At 38.1% G+C, this 22,517-nt stretch overlaps 1 protein-coding gene and 1 long non-coding RNA gene across 5 annotated transcripts in view; one reads left to right on the top strand and one right to left on the bottom strand.

Moving 5' to 3' along the window:
- The window catches only part of LOC146542183 (uncharacterized), a 49,694-nt gene that overhangs the window by 7,634 nt on the left and 19,543 nt on the right, over window positions 1–22,517 (top strand). The gene's annotated exons all lie outside the window — the stretch shown is intronic.
- On the bottom strand, window positions 7,466–21,136 carry LOC104915010 (programmed cell death 1 ligand 2). 3 transcript variants are annotated; one of them, XM_010725628.4, is made up of 7 exons: window positions 20,944–21,136; window positions 14,852–14,920; window positions 12,996–13,358; window positions 11,666–11,950; window positions 10,905–11,045; window positions 10,041–10,082; window positions 7,466–7,927 (listed from the first exon to the last, which is right to left on the bottom strand). In XM_010725628.4, the coding sequence occupies exons 2-7, from the start codon at window positions 14,904–14,906 to the stop codon at window positions 7,845–7,847; spliced, it is 969 nt and encodes a 322-aa protein (XP_010723930.1). In that variant the 5' UTR covers window positions 14,907–14,920; window positions 20,944–21,136; the 3' UTR covers window positions 7,466–7,844. The 3 variants fall into 3 exon arrangements, with proteins under 3 accessions (XP_010723930.1, XP_085069732.1, XP_085069731.1); XM_085213606.1 differs by lacking the exon at window positions 11,666–11,950; XM_085213605.1 differs by lacking the exon at window positions 14,852–14,920.

Genomic DNA, 22,517 nt, shown 5'->3' with positions numbered 1-22,517 from the left:
TATCAGCATATTTTATGGTTTGGGGAGAATTAGTATCACAGTTATCCTTTGTCATTTTGTCATTGTCTTTTTTTTTTTTATGTTGCTTACTTTGTTTTTGCATATTGTCATGTTTTATCCTGTAAACAATGAGATCTTGTTGTAGGTTCTTCCTTAACAATTCTCCATTGTTACGTTAGCTTTTAGATCTTTCTGAAGCACTTAAACTGATGATTTGTTCTGCTGAGAATCACCTGACTCCATAGCGTGATACCTGTATAACCTCTAAGTTAAAAGAGCTTTACTGGTAATGGTTGTTCAACAGAGGCAGAATTAGTGCACGGAAGGTCTCTTCCATCCACTAATATGTTATCAGCCCAGCTGATATTCTGGTTGGTAGTGTTGTGGGAAGTTGCAAAGCTGCAAAGTCATGTCGTGTAACCGTCAGAAGCTACCATAAGATTGCATCTTGGCACTTTGAAAAAAACAGAAGTGAGTATGTCCCTAAAACATAAAACCCTGCCTAGCGTGGACCTCTTGACAACTTTTGTTTCCTGATGACTTTAATATTTTCAGGACTTTCAGAAAAGTCCATGCAAGTGGGTACAGGGATCAAGTCTACCTTGTTTCTGCTCAGAGTTTTACAGCTCTCTACAGACCTCTTTACAGACCTCTTTTCATAAATGTAAACAAATTTTTAAAAGATACTGGATCCTGGTAAAACAATAATGCAAAGCAAGCAAGCAAACAAATGAAAAAAAAACAACAACCAAGTCTACTCAAATGGAGAAATTCAAATAATTAAACTGGAAACACAAGCAAGATTCCCTAATTTATTGTTTATTTCAGCTTCCTGTGTCTTTCTTTTTCTTAATTAAATAACAATTTTAAACAGATTGTGTCATTTTTACCTTCTACATAGTGTTACCACTGGCTAAATAGCATGATTTGTTTCAATTGCTTTTGTATCTACTCCTTTCAGAGCTAATAGTCATGGCCCGACACTTAAAGCCAATACTTTATTAAATCTGTGAATTGCATGCAAGACATTCAGATATTCACTGGATCAAATCCTGCTCCTGGCTTTGAGCATTTTAGCTAGTTTGGAAACAGACTCTATGCCTAATGCTTCTCTTTAAAAGCAGTGATTTGCTTTCCAGAGCCTAGAAATAGGAGCCTTCAGGAAGTCAATTAAATATCTCTGGCATTTTCCCCCATATCTCATTAGAGCTATGCTTTGTGGTTTACATTTCATGAGTCTTCAGGGACATGAGGTATGTGTACTGTAAACATATAGAAATTCAATGGGGTCTAAATATGTTGTTTTTGCTCTAATGAACTTCCAGGTATCTTACTGCCTTATTTGTCTTATCAATTGGAAACAGCTCCATGGGGTTAGGATAGCAATATTTTGGGGATGTACAGAAACAATTCTCAGTGGTTCAAGGCTTATGATGTGAGAACACTCTTTGAGCTCAGAGTTCACGATAAAACTTCTGTAGTTCTCACAAAAATTCTGTGTTCCTCTTGAAACAAAAATTGTTGACCTCCTCCCCTCTTCTACCTGAAGTTTCCACTTTCTCACTGATCACTGACATTTTGAAGTATGTGAGTCTCTTTACTGATATCCGACTTCTTTATTTTACCAGATTTTACCTTATTAATTCATGAAGACAAGGTGGAAAAAGTTATTTCTCTTTTCTTTCAGCTTTGCATGCTGGTATAGTTGTTACCAAGTTTGGCTAATACTGGCAACTTCTGTTTTAGGTCTGGGAAAGATGTCTTTATCCTCTCACCTCAAGAAGGTGCATTTCATACACAAATGCAGCCATTCAGCAGCATAGGGATCTTTTTGCTAGCAATGCTTCTGTTGCAATTAGAATTCTATGTTTATGAGTAAATTGATTCCCCACATCATCATAGGAAACTCTGTCTTCACTAGCTGAGACTCATATGGTCATCTTGTCTTTCTTCCTGAAAAACACATATGTGTAAGGAATGTACTTAAACCCACTCTTCAGTTTATTAATTTTTTACTGCTTATGGGTTGTTTTATTTCCTCAAGTAACGTAGTTTGTGACACAGACTTTGCATAAAAGACATTTCACTTCTCATTTGGAAAAGCCCATTAAAGAAAGTGAGTTGTGAGTAAACAAATTTGCAGAAAAAAAGGTAGTAAACATAAAACCTAAAAGCACATCTGAACTTGATTAATGTTTCTTTCAAGTCAGCTTTTGTCAATGTTTGTACAGTGCACTTACCTGTGTCAGCTACCTTTTGCCATATGGCAAAACACATTCAGGTTGCGTAAGTACTGTGGCACACTGGCTTTAACACTATTTCAGGGCACACTTGACAACATGCTGAGGAAAACTAGGATGTCCTGTCAAACCAGATGGCAGTCCTTGACCTGAGGCTATTCTCTTAGGCTACTCTCTCATTAAAGTGTAAGTCAGCTAATTGCCAAATATGCTGAAGCTAATTTGAACTACAAATTTATGAGGAAATATGATATTAGGTTAGAAGGGACTTCTGGAGGTTATATAGTTCAATCCCTCCACTGCACAAAGAAAAGCCAAGCTTCAGATTAGATCTGTTCCAGTGGCTCTGATTCTTTGCAGTACAGGGATAGCTTGCCATTTTTTCGAAGTAGGAGGGTATTGGTTTTGGTGGCAAGATGCGTGTTTTTGTCTGGTGAAAGAAGAAATTCTGTGAGAAATGATAACTACTCAATTTAAGAAAGACATTAATGTTTTGTTTCACTGATGATCCAAATATCTAAAAGGCATTTCCAACTGCTCCCAGTTGGCCATGCTCAGAATCAGTTGATAGAATTGTCTGGTATGCAAACATTTATCTTTTAAGTGTCCATTAGAAATCCCTGTCGACCCACAGCCTTATTTAAAAGATACTAATATTGTTAATGTAAGCTGTTGCCTGCAGCCTTGTCTGCTAGTGGGGCTGTTCAGTCTGGAGAAGAGAAGACTGCAAGGTGACTTGATAGCAGACTTTCAGTATCTAAAGGGGAGCTACAGAAAAGAGAGGGACAGATTCTTTAGCAGAGTCTGTTGTGGTAGGACAAGGAGAAATGATTTCAAACTTAAAGAGAGTGGATTTAAATTGGATATAAGTAAAAAGTCTTTTACAGTGAGGCTGATGAGGCACTGAAACAGATTGCCCAGAGATGTAGATGCCCTGTCACTGGAGACTTTCAAGGCCAGGCTGGATCAGGCTCTGAGCAACCTGATCTAGCTGTGCATGACCCTGTTCACTGCAGGGACTAGATGACCTTTAAGGGTCCTTTCGAACTCTGAGTTTTCTATGATTCTATGAATCAACTAGTTCAGTGTTTTTAGGTGCTGAGAGTGGAAAAGTGTATATTGCAAAAAATAGAACAGTAGTCCTATTCTCCTTTATGCTGTTAGTCACAGAACAAACTGTAGCTCGCAGATGCTAAAAATGCTGTTATGAACCTTATGCAAGCCTCTGGAAGCCAAGATAAATAGCAGATGAAGAATGATCGGAAAGACTAATCAACCTGTGCTAAAATGGCAAACATCTGACTGTGAAATAGGTCAGAAACAAAAGTAGTGTGTTCCTTAACTGGACAAGAAGAATTAGATAATTAAAAATGTATTTTCTACATATATATTTGTGGAAAGAGATTATCATTAAAATCTGGTGAGCTATCAAATGTTTTTAAGGAATTTAAACCAGTGAGTAGTTTAAATTTTCCACAAACTATAACCAAATCTATATCTTGCTACAGTTCATTAACATGGTATTTTTATGACACCCTTCTAGGTGAGATAAAATTATTTAGGGTAATAAAGGAGATCTATATCATAAGTCATGAGTGGTGTCCCCCAGAGATCTGTTTTGGGACTGATGCTCTTCAACATCTTTATCAATGCATAGACAAGTGAGATTGAGTGTATCCTCAGTAAGTTTGCTGATAATACCAAGCTGAGTGGTGCAGCTGACACAGTAGAAGGAAGGGATGCCATCCAAAGGGACCTGGGCATGCTCATAAAGTGGGCACACGAAAATCTAATGAGGTTTAACAAGGCCCAGTGCAAGGTGTTGCATTTGGGTCAAGGTTATCCCAGATATGAATACAGATTGGGAGAACTCATTGTGAACAGACCTGTGAAGAAAGACTTGGGGGTTCTGATGGATGAAAAGCTGGATATGAACCAGAGGTGTACTCTTGCAGCCCAAAAAGCCAACAGTATTCTAGTCTGTGTTAAGAGGGGTGGCCAACAGAGAGAGGGACGTGATTGTCTCCTCTATTCTGCCTTTGTGAGGTCCGATCTGGAGTCCTTTTTCCATGTCTGGGGCCCCCAGAATGGGAAGGATGTGGAGCTGTTGGAACAAGTCCAGAGGAGGGCCATGACGATGATCAGAGGGCTGGAGCACCTCTCCTGTGAAGAAAGGCTGAGGGAGCTGAGTTTGTTTAGCTTAGAAAAGACTCCAGGGAAGTCTCATTTTGTCCTTCCGGTATTTGAAGGGAACTTACAAGTGTGAGGGGACTCACTTTATACATGGTCTGACTGTGATTAGGATGAGGGGAAATGGCTTTAAATTAAAAGAGGGAGATTTATGTTAGATGCTAGGAAGAATTTTTTTGCTTGGAGGGGGGCATGAATCTCTGAAACAGGCTGCACAGAGAGATTGTAAATGCCCCATCAGGGGAGACACTGAAGACGAGGCTGGATGGGATCCTAGGCAGCCTGATCTAGTGGCTGGCGACCCTGCCCATGGTAGGGGAGTTGGAACTGGATTATCTTTAAGATCCCTTTCAAACTTATCGATTCTGTGATTCTATGATACCAGGAAAGGCAATGGAAATCCTATGCAGGATATCCCCTAGTTGAGAGTAAGCTTTAAAGACTGACACTATAGACTAATTATCATATAGTATCTAGAAACTTTACATCTTGGTCTAAAAATATCAGCTATTTTCAGCTCACTGTAAACTTCAAAACTGTGGGGGAAAAAAAAAAGAAACAAAAGCAAAACCAAACCAAAACAAAACAAAAAACAACTCTTCAAATATGCTGTGGGCAGTTTACCCCAAACTCTAACTTCAGCTTTTTCAAGATAACTTCAGCAGCAGCTGAAGTAGAAAGAACAGAGACTCATCATATCACACACATATCATATGCTTTCATATGGTGTGGCTTTCAGTAAAAAGCAAATCATGCATGAATATGTATACACATATAGACATATCAGGCAGCTGACAAGCTGTCACTTACTAAGCTGTGAGAATCATCCAGATTTATTTTTACTGCAGGTCGTAAGCATCTATTGAGAGTTGGTAAAAAAAATACACACATGCAAACCCAGACACATTTTTGGATATTTTTATGGGTCTTAAAAATAAGTAGTAAAACTACTCCTTCCATATGAAATGGAGTGGATAGGACACAGAATTGTAGTACAAAGCTGTACTGTCTCTACCTAGGAATGCCAGTGTATAAGTAATTGGTTCCTATGAAAAGTAAAACCAAGGAGTGTTTGTTACGCCTGTAAAACATGCAAGAAGTGCTGCCCATGTGCAATAGTCCCTACCCACATCAAGGCAAAATTTACTTAGAAGAGTAATGTAGTAACAGGATGACTTTCATTCAGTAAGGAATTATAATCAGTAATCAAATTTCAAAGTCTGTGGCATATGCTTTATGTTCATCTACATAAATTCAGCTTAAATTACTTCTATTTTATGAATATGAGAAAAGAACTGGAAAAAAAAAACCCAAAAACAAAGTCTTTACGGGGGCTAGAGTTTTCACAGTGACTAACAGAAGGGTCTTGTGATTCCCAGTGGAGTACAAATCTGTCATGGGGAAAAATCTCTTTACTGTATGCACTGACCCTTAACTATTGCTAAATACTGCAAGTTAGGCAGTTCCCAAGCTGCTATACATTGCAAGCTAAGCACTACTTTGAGAAGCTGCCTCTGATTCTCTGACATCTATCCGATTTCCCATATCAGCAAAGACGTGGCAAGCCTTGTGTGCGTTCTGCTCAGCTGAATCCAATGGTGACAATCGAGTATTTAAAGGTACAATACACAGATATCCCAGATATCCAAGCTGAGGTGATGATAAGGAGATACTTTTTTCCTTTTTCCCAAGTAAAATCAACATCAGTCCTCCTTTTTTAAGATCAACTATCATGGAGAGGAAATAAATGCTTTCAGATCCTTTGCAGCAGTAGGTCAGCTGTGTGCCAATGCGAATAGCTGCAAGTGTCATTGGAGAAACAGCTTCTGTCTATATCTAAAGAAATTTGAAAAAAATCTTAATTTTACTGGTACAGTGTTTTTTTGGTGAAGCAGACAGTGCTCTTCAAAGATCAGAATAATGTCAGAAATACTTTCCACGTAAGCACTTCTTTTTAATCTTGTTATGTTATTATCTGGTATATAGTATATAATGTGTTATATGTGATGTTACTGTCTTGTTATATTTCCCACACCACACCCTTATCTCTAAACTGGAGAGATATGGATTTGAAGGGTGGACTGTTTGATGGAAAAATAACTGGTGAGATGGTAACAAACAGAGGATTGAGGCCAACAGCTCTGTGTCCAGGGGAATCGTAGATTAGCTAGTGGGAGGAAATTTTTCACTCAGATGGTGGTGAGGCACTAGAACAAGCTGCCCAGAGAAGTTGTGGAGGTATTCAATGTTTGTTGAGACTCCGGGCAGCCTGATCTAGTAGAGGCTATTAATGCAGGAATTTGGAACTATATTATCTTTAAGGTCACTTGCAATCCTAGTCATTCTCTGATTCGTGATTCTGTATCTATCTGTCTTTGGAGAAAAGACAATTCACCAGAGCCAGTGCTCTTTGAAAATAATATGCCAAATCCAACTCTGTGCCTGTGATTCACTGTTTGATGACTATATAAGAAGCAAAACATTGTTTCCTGCTGTGCAGTTTTTCAGAACTGGCACTGTGGAAACTGTGACCAACATGCAGGATATTCAGAGTTAAGTAAAGTGTTTTTAGGCATTACTATAATGGGAAGTAAACAATTATGTGCTTGGAATATAGAAAATTCATATCTTCCTCTGAAAATAAGTTAAAATTACCATTTAAAGATAATCTGATAAATCTGGCTGAAAAACATTTTCACTTTTGCTTCTACATTCCTCTCCCCAAAAATTATGTTGAGTAATAATCTCAAATGAAAAAAATTCCCTATTTTTATGTTGCTGCAGCATCACAGTTCATAGATTTTCATCTGGCTTACCTATACAGAGACTGTGCATTAATATTTTCTTCTTTGATATAGCGCTGATTTACTGTGTTTTTTTGTTATTTGGTTGGTTTTGGTTTTAGTTTTGGCTGTATTTTGATCTCTCATTAGTTTTGTGAAATACTGCTGGGTACTTGTGGTAATTTCCAGTTTAATGTGTTGAAAAGTTTGGAAATGAGATACCAGCATGTAACACTCTCCATGTGAAAGATGTTTAGATATAGGGCAGCATATGTAGCTTTTATTCAAATTCCCTCAAGATATTTGAATCCAAGCAACATTCTCAAGACCGTACCACTTAATAAAAGTACTCACTGAACTACATTTCATTAAGCCACAGTAAGTTCTAGAATAAAGTGAATCAAAAGAACTGGAGAAAACCTTCTCCCAGTGGCAAACCACACTGAATGACAGCATAATTCTTTGTAACTTCAAGATACTGTATCTGAAGATGCATAGCTGTCCATTGCTCTAGTGCCAACAAATCCACATGAGTTCATCTGTTCATCTGAAATTGGTGTGGTAGCTTTTCTCTGAAGTCCTCAAAAACAGATAAAAAAGTGCAAATTGCTGCATGAGAGATCATGAATTTTCACAGATTCACATTCTTGCTTTCTCCAGAATATATGACAGTTGACAAGTATGGAGTCTCTGTTTGAGATTTACAGTAGCCTCCTTAGAGAAAGAAAAAGGAAGAGCATTATTTTAAAAATATACAATAATCACTTGATTTTAACAGCCTAGAGGCAAACACTGAAAGTCATGTCTTTGTTACATGTGAGTTTTTGTGGGTATGCTGAAGTACAGTGGGTCCTTAAAGCTGACATTAATTTTGTGACATCCTACTGCAACCTTCTCAGAGGAAAGAGTACTCTCTTATCTATGATGCAAATTCTGAATTTTCTATTATATCGCAGCTATCAATAGCAATCCCATGCAAATGAAATAACAAAACTGAAATCAGATTAGGTAGCATCCATAGGAATGCTTGTTAGTAAAATTTGTGCAACTGAAGAGATGTTTGCAGAACTGGGACTTCAGTGATGAGGTAGAATGTTCTGCATCCTCAGTAGCGGCGCAGCTCAAGCTGCAATTTAAAATGATAACGTGAACAATCCTTGTTCCTGTAACCAGGGCCATGTGGGTCATTTCCAAGGCTCTCTGGTAAAGTATCTGTGGCTTCAACTACATACTCATCATGGAATAAAGGTTCTTTCCAGTGTTTCTTAAAAATACATGGTGCTGAGAAATATAAATGTTTGTGCAACATGCAGTAAGTCATATGACAAAGATTTTTGGTCATTAAAATGAAGAAGTAAAACAAAACCACAAAAAGTAGCTACATCTCATTTAATTTCTTCATTTCAGTAAGTGCAAAGAGGAGGCTACTGCCTACACAGCAAAAAAATCCTAGAACAGTAATACAAAAAGCCAGGGGAAGCCTGACTGCGTTCAGACAATGTGCACTGGAATTGTGTCCAGACATGCACAACAGCTGCTTGCCTCCAGCTTTCATTCATTTGCATGTGGCATAGCTCCACAGAAGTTTCACACCCCCACACACAAAATGAGAAAGGGCTCTTAACTTCAGTAAGTTATGATTTGTGAAAGGTGAAAGTGATTTTCTGAAAGTGTCATCTCATAAGTGGTATCTAGTGATGCTGGTGAGGTAAGAGGCACACACTGCTATCTGAGGTGAAGTGAGAGTCAGTGAAGATTTCATTCCCCTCTCCCCAATCCCCAGGTTTTATTTCTGCTATGGAAGTGACTTTTTGATGCTTTTTTTTTTTTCCTAGTAATGGGAAACAAAGGTGACTTCTCCAGTAAATCTTGTCCTTGGAAATGCCCAAGTTGTCTATAAGTCTAGAAACTGCTCCGTGTTATTTCCTCAGGCCCTCCACCAGCTGTGCCACAGTTCTGCTCTATGCAGTGAGGGAGTCGGTCATCTTCCCTGAGTACACTGGACACCTCAGGGTTGGCCTCAATAGGCTACTTGAGCACCAAGGGATGGCACCTCTACCCAGTATCACCATACCTGGCGCTGGCCACAGCCTCTCTCCTAATAATGCATTAATCTATGAGACTTCTGTTTATAGGTAACAAAAGTGATTTATGTATGTAGGTATTTTAAGAGCTTTCTTACATCACTTTAGAGTTCACTATGTCTTTTTTCTCTTTTTTTTTTTTTTTTTTTTGCCAGTTCAATTTTAGTACAGGACGGTCACATGCATCCTAATGTCTTTAGGCATTGCATTCATTTCTCAATGTAACAATTTCTAGATATCTAGGAATGCTGTATACTCATTAGATGAGAAGAATCTCGGTGGACCATTTACTGCTCCAGAGAAATCAGGTCTCATTTTTTTTTCTGCCAAAATATGTGGACTGAGTCAAAAGCATAACAAATAATTGTGACAAAAAGCTGCATGCCTTCCAAAACAGCCAGCTTTCCATGTGTATCCTACCCAGATGAGGTCAGTAGGACTCAGTCAGTGTACACAGGTGTAGACATAGATATATCTGCAAGCTCACTGTATCTCAGTGAAAGGGAATAAATATTCACTAACTTTTATATAGCATGTGAGAAAGTTGTGAGGTTGGATTTGTGTTTTTTAAAGATTATTACAGATACTAGATATTTAGAATATTTAAGAAAAGTTCAAATTAAATTCAAAGTAGCCTCCATTTTGATATAGCAATATTTAGGTTGCTGTCTACAGATTTACAAAGCTCTTACCTTAGAGGAAGGAAAAGCTATAAACATCAACATTAAAAAATAATAACTTACTGTTCTCATCTGTCACAGTAGGGCCCAATTTTCCTTTCCTGTCTGTTAAAGCAAAAGTAAACAAATTTAACTTAAACATTTCAAATATTAGAAGAAAGAAATACAACAAACTTTTGCATTAAACAGAGCTTTAGCACATTTAAGCTTTTATTATTAATTCATACCAAATAGACAGACTTCTCTACAGTTCTTCTCATTTACAAATTTTGAATCAAATTCTAAAGACCTTATAACCAAACTTGACTCAATCTTATTTTGCTGCAACAATTTTATTTGTCTGAGTTTATTGGAGTCTTCTTATATACAGGAAAAGACTAGAATAACAGCCCATCTTGCATTTTTGAGTATTGCATTTTCAAGCCAGGAAATAAACACTATATATAATAGTCCAATGAAGTAGTAGAAGAGCATGCCATTTCAGCTAGACTGCTTTTAATTCATTGCTGTAAATGAAAGTTTTATGTCAAATATTGTAGATACAGTGACTTTGTAGCCAACAGGAATGACAGCAAGACAAGGGCTCCAAGGTGACCAAAGTTATTAATCTGTTGCTATGAATGGAAACAAGAACCAACAAGCTATGTTTTTACAGCTCTCCTCACCCAAGCCAAAACTTGCTTATGTCCTTTAGTGAACAATTGACAGTATGAGAAAATGTATACTCAAACACCTGCTCACCTAAGTAAAAGGTGAGAAGAATAAAGTCCAACTCAAATACAGCAAGATTTCATTTTAAATAGTATTACTCTAGAAAGAAACTGTGACCAAAATCATATGAACATGCCTAAGGTTATTAAACCTTCAAATACATGTTCACAGGAAAATTTAATAAGAGAAAAATCCACTATTTGAAGTAAAATGTACCTTTTTTAGCACGGAAATTCTTGAACAATTTTCTCTTTTGAAAGATTATTAATGCAGGGAGAAGGACCAGTACTATCACACATGTGGCGACGATAAATAAGATCAGGGACTTTTGTCCACCATACTGTGTACTCATTAAAGCTGTCAAAGAAAAACAAAACAGAACACACAAAAAGAAAAAAAAAAATCAGGAAAAGTAAATTTGTAACTTAGAAAGCAGGCAAAGTTTATGAACTTCCAGTTCTGATTCTCCAAAGCCTGGCTCTGACTGAACTTAAGATTCTTAACATTTATCAGGGTATTATCTTCCACGCTGTGCATTTTTTGTTCTGCAGTATTACTTCAAGAATCTTTACACGTGTCAGCTTTCCTATTTTCATGCCATTTGAACAACCAATACTGCAATTTATTTGTATTCCATAAAAACAATTCACTAGAATTTTATATCAGAAACATACGCATGGAGATTAAAGAATTTCTGTCATACTGACAGCAAAACATTGGGAGCTACTCTAAAATTAAAATACACTAAAATACACTAGAAAATGGCTAGATTGGCTTTCTGGGGTGTGAGCTAGCCTTAGCTTCAAAGATATTAATAGCACTGACTTGATTCTTTCCAGAGCATTACTATTACATTGCTTTCTAGAGTGAAGTTCTGGTGATGGATAGAAGAACAAAATATATGTACTATCATTTTCTCCTTTCTAACTCTCTCTCTCTGTCATCTCTCTCTCATACAAGTTCAAGGTGACATGAACCTAAAGAGTAAATGTAAGCTGAAGTATTTTCATTCAGTTCTTTATTCCAGAATATGCAGCTGTAATTCTCATTCATGTTTTGGTTGATTATCAGGATGCTGGTGACATTGTAGAGGCCATCTGCAGTCAGCGTGTAGGTAGTATTTGCAGACCCGCTGAGACTGAAGTTCTTTTCGTTTTGCCAGAATACCTCTGCCAGTGGAAAGCCTTCTGACTGGCATATAAAAGCAAACTTGTCTCCATTCCATTTTCTTGTTTTCTGTGTGTTTATTATCTTGTAGGATGCTGCATAAGAACAGGTGAAGTTAAGTCATTTTCAGTTATTATTCCATTTCCCTCCTTCTCCTTACTGTCTGTGGCTTTATCTGAAATAAGCTTATTTGAAATGATGAAGGAAGTTTTGTAGAACAACTCAGTAGTGTTTGTTCAATCCTTCTGAGGCCCACAATGTCAGGCCTTACTTCATTACTCTGTCCAAGACAGTAGTTAACACTGAATTCATCAATACAGAGGAAACTAGTGAAATTTCATGGGGTGCCATCTCAAATACACAAAATAGTAGCTATATTGCAAGAGAAATAACTCAGATTGCATCAAGAAGAAGTTTTTGTGTTTTTTTTTAATATTTTTGTTACCATACTTTATAAACAGGCATGGTATTTTCATGGTACTTAGAAGGAAAAGAGCCTAGAATTTTGATAAGATCGGGTCAAAGGTACCAAAGTGGTCAATTTTATTGACCACTGTGACCATTTTTGCATTTGACAAAGTTCATTATTCAAATGTCTAAATGCGAAATAAGTGCTGTCTTGTATCACACAGACATGCAGCAATTAATGGGAAACACCAGAGGTCTTTCTAAGGACTGTTCTGCCATGCTATCCAGTCATGCATCCATTTATTACTGATGCCCACTTGGCTTTGACTGAGAAAACTGAGAAAATCATACGTCCATGCTCATAGAGCTGCAGTCACTGGGGAAATTCCCAGCCTCCTAAATAATTGCAGAAGGGCTCATCGGTAAATTAAAACTCATCAGAGAAGTGCTTGGGAATGGCCAGAAGCCAACAGGAGAGATGATAGGGAAGGGGGGTTCCACAGATGGGGATTCTGGGAGAAGATGGAGTGCACCGCAGAGAAACTGAGCTGCCATTGAACTGGAACAGATGGCAGTGAGGCTACTGCTTCAGTACCCCTGGGGGCTTGTGCACAGGGGCTTGGTAAGAGATTTATCCATTAATTCCTACCAATTCATAAATTCCTACCTGTCTGTAGGATTTTATTTAAGACATCTCAATTAATAAGTACTCATGTTCCTTCAGCCACTGACCTTTTACTTCCAAAGTAATGTACTTGTAGTCAGCACCTTGGTAGTCAATGAGACAAAGATAGGATCCCGCATCTGTGATCTTGATGCTTGTAATTTGAAGGATTGCTCGTCCTGATTTCAATTCGTTGTGTAACAGTGCTGCTCTTCCCATGTAATCATGATGCTGGGATGAAAGAAGTGCTTTCCCATTGCGGAGTGTGTACACATCTCTTGATTCCAGCTGACCTTGCCTCTTCTGCTCCCAGACAACACTCAGGAGTCCCAGGTTCAATGAGCCGTTCACAGGGAATCTACATTCCATGGTCACATTGCTCCCGTACTCCTCAACATATAGCTGCTGAGGAACTTCAACTGTGAATAAAGCTAAGGTAGAAAAAGAAAACAACTGTTGTTTGCTGTGCTGAAATACTTTCTGATTTTATTTGAGCTTTGTCAAATGGTTTTCATATAGTCAGGCATACAGTTATTAGCTTGACTTCAGGTTCTAAGCATTTTCTTCCTATTCACACTAGCATTTTTACCATGTCAGCAGTACTTATAGAAAATCATCTCTATTTTGTATTGATTACAGAATCTGAATGATAAGGACAAGACAAGCAATTTTTTTTTTCTGTTTAAAAAATAGCTTAAGTTTGAGTCAGTGATTACACAGGCAGTACTATTCCAAAATCGCTGTTGTATCTTGTATGTCCTAAGTTTCTTATAAAAGCAGAAATAAATATGGAAATACTAAAGCTAATTTTGTTGTTTTTTAAAAAGTGAAAATCCAGTTTAACTCCAGTGATGGCCTGAATGTATTGGCACTAAATAAGTAAGTATAGCTGGCAAGAATTGCTGTGCAGCAGCTGCAGTCTTCCACACACGTGGACCATGTGAGTATTTTTGATCCCATATAAATTCTGAAATACATAAAATTATTACAGAAAGCATGTCAAAACAATCTTCCTAGGCATTCACCAACTTTGAAAGTCATACTTTACCAGTTTAAAGCATACTCAATAAAGAAAAGCTTTTTATGATTGATGATTCTATAAACCTTGTTACTTTCTTTTTTATTGGATTTACCATATATTTTTATTTTTAATTTAATAGAAGCACTTGAAAATGTTTACAGCAATATTCAAAAGAGAAGTTCATGCAACTATTTGTGCATTTGTCTTATTATTCTTTCACGTGTTTGTTAAATATTTGCAGGGAAATTTTCAGTTCCTATTAGCAATGTTTGTTTATTCATTTGAATACAATGTAGAGACAGATACATAATATGAAAAAAATGCCAAACTCTTCCCATTTATTATATCTATTATATGTAAAATATAGAATATACGAGTTCACTGACTTGATAGAAGTTAAATAAGGAATATATTTCCTGCAAATTCCTTTGAGCACAGTGGCCACCCAGGGGCCAAGACTTACTGCAATGTTGTATGCCATGCTCCTCACTCATTTTTCTGCTCCTGTGACCCCCTTTAGCCAAGCTGCTCCTTCTAGGGGATGGACAGAGGGGTACACATGGTTTTACTTCAGTGTGTCTTGCACTGAGATTGTTTAGTTTACAGCTGTCTTGTGGTTATTCTCTCTCTCATAGTCATGCCTAGTAATTCAGGCCACCTCTACTGTCAACACACAGTGCTTTCAAGAAGAACAATGGTAGAAAGTGATGGACACCTGTCCTTATCCTCAGTACTTAGACAATGCCTTCTGTAAGACATTTCAGGGCACATGCTCCAGACATCACCAGCTGTTCGGAGAAGTAATATTCATTGTGAGATGCTGCAACCCACATCTTAAGGATATAGCAATGTTGTTACATTGGTCCTAATGATGAGAATGAAAGGCAGTCCATTCCCTCTCACCTGAAACCACACAGAGCTGCGTTTCCAGCAACAGCATTGTCAGGATTTGGAACATTTTCTCAGGTTGATCTGAAATAAAAGAATTCCAACTTAACTTACAACAGCTATCTTCTGCTTGAGTGGTGTACTAGAGTACTGTCACTAAAAGCCTTTCAAACCTTGGGAATCTATCACAGCAACAAATGCAAAGCAGTACTAGAATGGCTCTAGAAACAAGGGAAATCCTGGATCAAACAATGCATGTTCATGCACAGGGTATGAACTGCCGAGCTCTGGCAGTGGAAGGAAAGAAAATATTTCTACAACTTTATCCTCGAAGCTTTCAAGATCTGTAGCTTGCAATCTTAAGAAATCGCACGAGGCAGCATTTTTACAGCAGCTCTGTACCCATAAATAACAGAAACAATTTCAGTTGGTTTCTTGCATGCTAGAGAGATTTATAAAAATGCAGAACCAGATTGTTTTTGTTACTGTCTGTGCTAACACCTGATCTAGCTTATAAAGATCAGTAACACCTGACTCTTATTTTGTTTCAACTTCATTTTCCATATTTTTTTTTATATTCCTATTATTTGAGTTTATTGTCTGAATCCTTTAACATCACAACCAGCAGATACTTGGCACTAAAAAATGAGGTACTGGAAATATCAGAGTGAGGTAAAATAACCTTGCTTCAGGTTTTAGGGCTGGGTGCTACTTTCACTTTACACGTAGCAATTCCTGGCATATACAAGTACCTTGCATTACTGGCAGTAAACCATCAGCCCTTAAGTAATGCAGGACAAAGTCCAATTTAAGGGTTAGTTCTTCCTGTTTCAGTAACATGGAAAGTATTGTTTATACTTCTGTATATGGATCAGCATAACTAAGCAAACAAACAAACAAACAAACAATAAAACCAGAGGATAACATGAGATAACAGATCAGCTCTGCAGGAATTAGCAAGTTTAATACTTGCTTTTAAACTGGATTTGAAAAGCAAGTGCCACATTCTGGGATGGGACACTTCTGGTTATAAGTACAGACTGAGTAACTGAAGAGCAGCCCTGTAGAAAGGAATGTTTTGTGGTGGTGTTGTCAATGTCAAGAGGCACACGAATCAACAGTGTACAGAGCCAGAAGGGCTGACTGCACCCCGGGGTGCCCAGCAATGCTTCAGGACAAGAGGAGGAGCTGTCCTGCTCTGCTCTGTGCTGTGTGGCCTCACAATGAGCACTGTATTCAGTGGTCACCACAATATAAGAAGGATGTAGAATTACTGACTATGAAGATGTTGAAGAATCTGGAGAGCAAGGTGTATGAGGAGTGGCTGAGGTCCCCGGGTTTGTTCAGCTCAAAGCACTGGAGGCTTGGGGGAGGTCTCATGGAGACTGCAGCTCCTCATGAGGGGAGCAGAAGGGCAGCGCTGAGTTCTGTTCTCTGGTCACAGTGACAGGGCCCAAGGGGATGGCATGGAGCTGTCAGGGGAGTGTCAGATGTGTTAGGTAAAATTTCTTCACCGAAGGGTGGTGGGCATAGAAAAGTCTCCCCAGGGCAATAGTCATGTTCCCAAGCTGCTGGAGATCAAGGAGCATTTGTTCAGTACCCTCAGACACAGTTTGGATTTTGTGTGGTTCTGCAAGGGAGACAGGATCTGAACTCAATGATCCTGAAGGGTACAATTCAAGCTAGGGTATTCTGTGATTCCATGATTCTATGATGTAAGAGTTTATTTGAACAAATCAAGCTCACTATCATAGTCTGAAAGAAATCAGTGAAAGAGATCCAGAAATAAGTATAAGGAAGAAAAGTAGAGAAGGAACAATTTTAGACTTCCCCAGAATAAACTTACTGCAGAGGGTTTTAGATTTTACTTCCCTGTTTGTTTGTGACTCAGTCAGAAACATTTTAGCTCTGATTCTCTCAGGTGCTTCATTTTTCTGAGTGCTCACATCCTTGGGCTCTTGGTGCCTCAGAAAGTCAGGCTCAAAGTTTTATCAAGGTTAGCAGCCAAAATAAGGAGACATTTCTTGGAAAATTAGGCCTTAATGTTTTGATATCACAAAGGTGACATTACTGCAACTATAGTATGCAAGTTTATTAAATATAAATTAAAGCTAATTACTTTTATCAGAGAACTGATGAAGATGATAGTACATGTGAGAAATCCTGATTATTTTAGCTATGTGAAAAAGGAGCTGATAAATAATATTGGCATTAGTATCTCCATTTCTTGAATGCAAAAACAAAGATCCTGCAGTGCTCATATGGCTAGGCTAAATTTCACTCATTAGGAAGTCACTACAAGGAAACATACCATCCTCAGTTGCCTGCTTACTAATCCATCCACCTACCAAGAAGCATGTGAACATAGGAGGAAGCAGTGAATGAAGAATAGAATAGTATCTTATTCCTATATATAGATCCTTGTCTTAGCCTTGTGTGGGATACTTGAGGTGAATCTACTCTCTTTTATATATTGAAAATGAAGAGCATGTATCTGGTGCTTAAAATGAACTTTAAAAAAATATATATATGTATTACTGAGAGTAAAAGATACATAGAAGAAAAATAAGGAAATACATAATTCATGGCCTTTTATTAAATATAAAAAAAAAAGTCTTGCCAGATCAGATGTATTAGTGTAAGAGCACAGTACTTAACCATCAATATTTCAAACTCAAAAAACTCAAAACAGAAATATGTTTTTGTTTGTGACACTGAAAGCAAAGCCATGTGGAGATCAACAAGTATCTGCATTGGAAGCCATGTTTCATAATTTCTTTGATCATAGTAGCAGGCATCTACCTGCTGCATTACCTTAGTGCAATCTACTCATGCAAATTAGTAATGTAGCTGTGCCAGGCATCCTGACACATTCCCATAAACAGATGTCTACCAGCAACTGGTAGGTGCTTTTATCTGAACTGGTTGTTACCAACCATTCATTCTGTCCGAATGGATGCATTTGGCATCAGTCTAGTTAGAAGTCCACCCTTGGTTAGTAGGAATTCCCACATCTTTGCCAACGTTGAAGTATTTGCAAGAAGCTTGGTAAGCAGAGTATTTTAAAGTATCACAGATTGATTGAGGTTGGAAGGTACATCCGAAGGACATCTGGTCCATTCCCTGCCCAAACAAGGCCACCCAAAGAAGGTTGCCCAGAGATCTTTGCAATGTGCTCCTTAGTAATAAAGATTGAAACTTACTTCTTCACAGCATGAACTCTGAATTCAATTTTGTTCCCTTCACCCATATGTCTAAAAGATCATTGCAATTTTCTTAGCTGAAAGCAGCATCTTAGTATAAAACTTTAGTACAAAATTTCCTGGAACTGCCAATGCCTGGAAGAATCAAGCTGTGTTAACATGACATTTTCTGGACTCTATTTAGCACAAGGAAGCTGAGTATGAGCAGTACCTGGCTCATATGATTGTAGCACTTCTCATAATTGCGGTCCTTGTGCCATAAGGAGGATAATAAAAGACCCTGGGAAGGACAGAACGTACTTTATGCTATCCAGTAAACACATGCAGCCAGAAATATAGTCTCTGATGTAATGCCCTTACAGTCTAAAGAAAATCATTCGCTATCCTTTCCTGGAAATATAATTTCAGCTTTTTTTTCTTTTTTTTTTTTTAGGGGGGAAGGGGGAGGAGGGAGGGAGGAGGGGAGGGAAGGAGAGGATTATTCCAGAGAGTAGAGTAGAAGGCATACTAAGCATTTGTGTAAATGATGCTTACCAACACTAAGGAAGAGGAGTGTTATAGACCATGAGCATATCTTTCATTAGAATAGCCAGAAGTCCTGGAAAACTTTAACAAGTTTCCAAGCTCTCTTCAGAAGACTTAAGAAGTCAAAAATACATGACAGTTCAGAGTAATAGCTCATGATAATAGTTTCAGTCTGAAAAATGAAAGGACTAAGGTTACTTGCTACTTCTGAAGTCAAGCAGGTATCACTATCACTTATCACTACAGACAGGTATTTCCTGGCAGGCCAATCTAGCACATAGGTGGTGCTTGCAGTGCTTTTATTGTAGAGAAAACAGCACAGGCACTCTCTGCTGGAGCTCTGGAGGGAAGCAGGGATGTTGTACTCCACATCTGGGAGCAGGAAGGGCCACCCACAGAGCCTGTTCCTCTCCACACAGACTGCCAGCAAATAAGCTTCAGCAAATAAGGTACTACAGGTGGTCTGAAAAGCATTGAGATATTCTGAGCATATGGACTTTGTTATAGAGTTGAAGCAGAAACCTTGGTATAGAGGTGTTCACTCCTATGTTCAAAACTTTTGCTCTGCTGCTGACATACTCTATAACATTGCAGAGATCAACTCAGTTTACCCTATTCTTTCTCCTTTTACATCCTTTGTACTTTTGTTCTGCAAAGGTATGGCTTGTACAAAGATATACCACAGAAATACCATGGAAAGTCTAACTACCAGAAGAATCAAGTGGTGTTAACATTTCACCTCCCTAGACTGCATTCAGATAGAAGGAAGCTCTGAATGAGCAACACCAGGCTCATGTGACTGTACTTCGCATGACTGCACTAGTTTGTTTTGAGGTAATTCAGAGCTTCCTACTTGAAAAAGTTGATAACTGATTTTGTTGAAAAACGGAATATATTTTTACACAGATGATAGATAACACTGTATAAGTCTGCTGAGGCCCAAATACTCTTGTTTTGTATTTCTCCGTCACTGAAACTCTTTTGTATACCATGCTCCTTCCAAAGGAATCAAAACCTTCTAGCCTTCCAAAATCTGAAAAAAGGCACCACCTTTTCAGCCTAGTCATGAAATGGCTGCACTTTTTTCCCCATTCAGTGAAGAATCCAGTTTTGTGGATGCTTTTTGTTAGTTAGTTCATTTGTTTTCTCAAAAGATCTAAAAATCCATGTGAAAAAATAAGCTGAAAACCAACCTCATATAAACTGCATCTACATCTTTCAAGCAGAGATAATGTACTTCATTTTTATTTCAGAGATTTCATTTAAGAAAAGAAAATTAGATCTTAATTTAATAAAAGCTAACATTTGCTCAAAGTCATTTTCTCAGTATCCCAGTAGGTCCTGAGAACTTCTGCTCCCCTTGTCTGTAGCAGCGCTCATACACATTCTCACCTGTTGTCTGTTCTCTGCTGCTGCACTCACTGTCCACCTTGTCCACCTCAATGTGGTACTGGTGAACCCATTGCTTCACCTCTGATGTTCACATCACCTATGGCAGCCTATTTCTGTCACTTCAACCTGCTCTCCATCTCACTTCAGCTTCCAGGTGAAATGATAATATTTCTCATTTCCTTTTTATCTTTCCCTCACTTTTAATTTTCACTTCCCCTACATTGTTTAAAATGCACCTATAACCAACTACAATTACAACAATTGCAATACAAGTGATAACCATTACTTGTTGTATCTGTCATTTCTTTTCATTTAATATCAAATATGATTATATACTAATAAAAGCTCATTTCCCCCCCCTTATATTCTAGAATAAGATTGGGTTGAAATCTTTGTTATAGAGAATGTCATTAACAACATTAAAACTAGTGCTGCTGTGTATTTTGTACCTCTCAGTTATTAGCAGCAGTGCTGAACAGTACAGGCTAACAGTTCATTGTGATTTCTAGCATCTACAGACTTTTCCTAGAAATGCACAAGGTGGAATTCTGTGCTTGCTATACAATCAGAACAGCCATGCATTTAATAGCTTAATACCAGTGAAAAGAAAGTAACCAGAAATATGTGGACAGAAATACATGCAGAGTTAGGTTTTCTTTACAGCTTTTCCCTGAATTTCAGAAAGAAAGATTTACAAACAGCAATGTCCCAGTCAGCAAGCTGTAGAGAATTGCTAGCACTCCTATTCTGCCTTCACCTATGTCAAAAGATTGAGTTAGAGACTCAGGTTCAGTTCCTGAAGTTTTCCTTCCCCAGAGTCTGAAGTTATATGGATCTATTTTAGGATCTGAGACTGTCTGGTTCAGAATTCACTCTCTGCAAATCACTTGAAAATAAAATCAAGTTAATAACGTTAAGCAAAATCTGCAGTCCATCAGCTAGAAATAGAGTAAATTTAGATTGGTATTTTAACAGCATTATACTCACATAGGATCTTTATGCAATCATTGAGAGAATAAAGTTCAAACAACAGTTAAGATTTTCGGAATGTAGAAGAGCTGTATCCTGTTTGCATAGCAGCAGCTATCCATCTGGTTCTCATAATCAGTTTAGAACTGTTGTTGAACAGAGCAGCTCACGTTCCTATTCAAGCTATGTCAGAAAAGAAGTGACTGTGCTAAAGGGAAACCACCAAGTTTCTTAGGAATTTATGAGCAGTTCCAGTTTCGTTTTGAATTCAGAACTCTTTCATACTGAAAGCACCTTGTATTCAGTTCTGACAACAGGCATCCAAACAGGTTTATCAAAGCATTATACAGAATTATTCTTTTAATTGTGCGCTAATTTTGGATTTATGTCTACTTAGGGCACTATCCAGCCTTGGATTGTAAACTTGCATCTACTATAACAATTCCATATTCATGAAACTTCCAAGGTTCATTTTCTTAATTTCACCATTTTCTTAATTTTCACCAGATTCATTTTAAAGGACTTTCTCTAGGGATAATCTAACTTCTGCAGAATACATTTCTTGTTCACTTTATTCCATTTACATCTATGTTCATCAGTTTTTAAAAAAGCAACTGCTCACAGTGGAGGTTGTCAAAGACAGGTGCCTTGAGGAATTTCCATCCTTGCAAAAACTTGCCAGGATAAAGCCTAGTTACATGGATTTAAGTTGGCACTACAATGAGTGGGAGAAGACATCTTTTCTAACATTGATTATTCTATGACTCTGTTAAACCTCATCAAACTCACTGAATATGGATTTTACTGTTACATTGTGTTATTTACATCCATACTACAGTTAATCTCTTCTCAGTTAACATTTATGTGTAGCCATATCACATGAAGCTATTCTGGGACTGCCTGAAATTTTTCTAGAAAAACTCCAGTGACCTACTTGGCATCTGTCAGAAGTCCAAAGTTTAGATAACTGACCTAGATGATCTCCAGAGATCCCTTCCAACCACAATTCTGTGACTCATCTGATGGCAGAGCTCCATACATCCCCACTCACTCAAAGGGCAGCTCATTCTCTTTACCTCCACAGCCTGTCCTTCCTAAACAGTCCATCACAGCACTCCAATGGAGTGAGGTATCCCACCATGTCTCTGTGATCCCAATCAGGTCACAACCCTGTACAAGTCCCCACACAGACTTCTGTAATTCCTCCTGCCTGTTCCACGCCTGCATGCATTGTGTACAGGCATTTCAGGGAGGCATCCAAATGTGTTATTCCACAGATAGAGCATGAGTGATGTCACTTCCTTCTTTACATGCCTATGCTTTCTATGCTCCTTCTTTTCTGAGCATTCTTGTCTCTTATCTTGTCCGCTCTGACCACAGATTCCTTACCTGTTTGGTGAAAAATATCTCCCTCTGCTGCATCTAGGTATCTAAATTTCCGCAGGGCTCTTGAGACCTCTTCTGCAAAAAAACCCAGAATGTTTCCTCTTCCCACCTGGCAGAAAAGGTATCCCATAGTAATATTATTGCCACTGTCACCATCTCTTAGTTGTTTTGCGCTAGCTCTGGCTACAACAGTGTTCCTTCTACTG

This window comes from Meleagris gallopavo, chromosome Z, assembly GCF_905368555.1.
Source record: "Meleagris gallopavo chromosome Z, MGAL_WU_HG_1.1, whole genome shotgun sequence".
NCBI classification, from domain to species: Eukaryota; Metazoa; Chordata; class Aves; order Galliformes; family Phasianidae; genus Meleagris; species Meleagris gallopavo.
Note: the sequence above shows the minus strand (reverse complement) of the source record. Positions and strands in the feature narration are given on the sequence as shown.

What these genes read in the sequence shown, in the direction of transcription:
- LOC104915010 (XM_010725628.4), bottom strand. Translation starts at nt 14,906, where the DNA reads ATGTTCCAAATCCTGACAATGCTGTTGCTGGAAACGCAGCTCTGTGTG. An exon ending in AGCTTACATTTACTCTTTAG is followed by an intron (nt 11,046 to 11,665) that starts GTTCATGTCACC and finishes TTTCTTTGACAG; the next exon opens with CTTTAATGAGTACACAGTAT. An exon ending in TACTGTGACAGATGAGAACA is followed by an intron (nt 7,928 to 10,040) that starts GTAAGTTATTAT and finishes TCTTTCTCTAAG; the next exon opens with GAGGCTACTGTAAATCTCAA.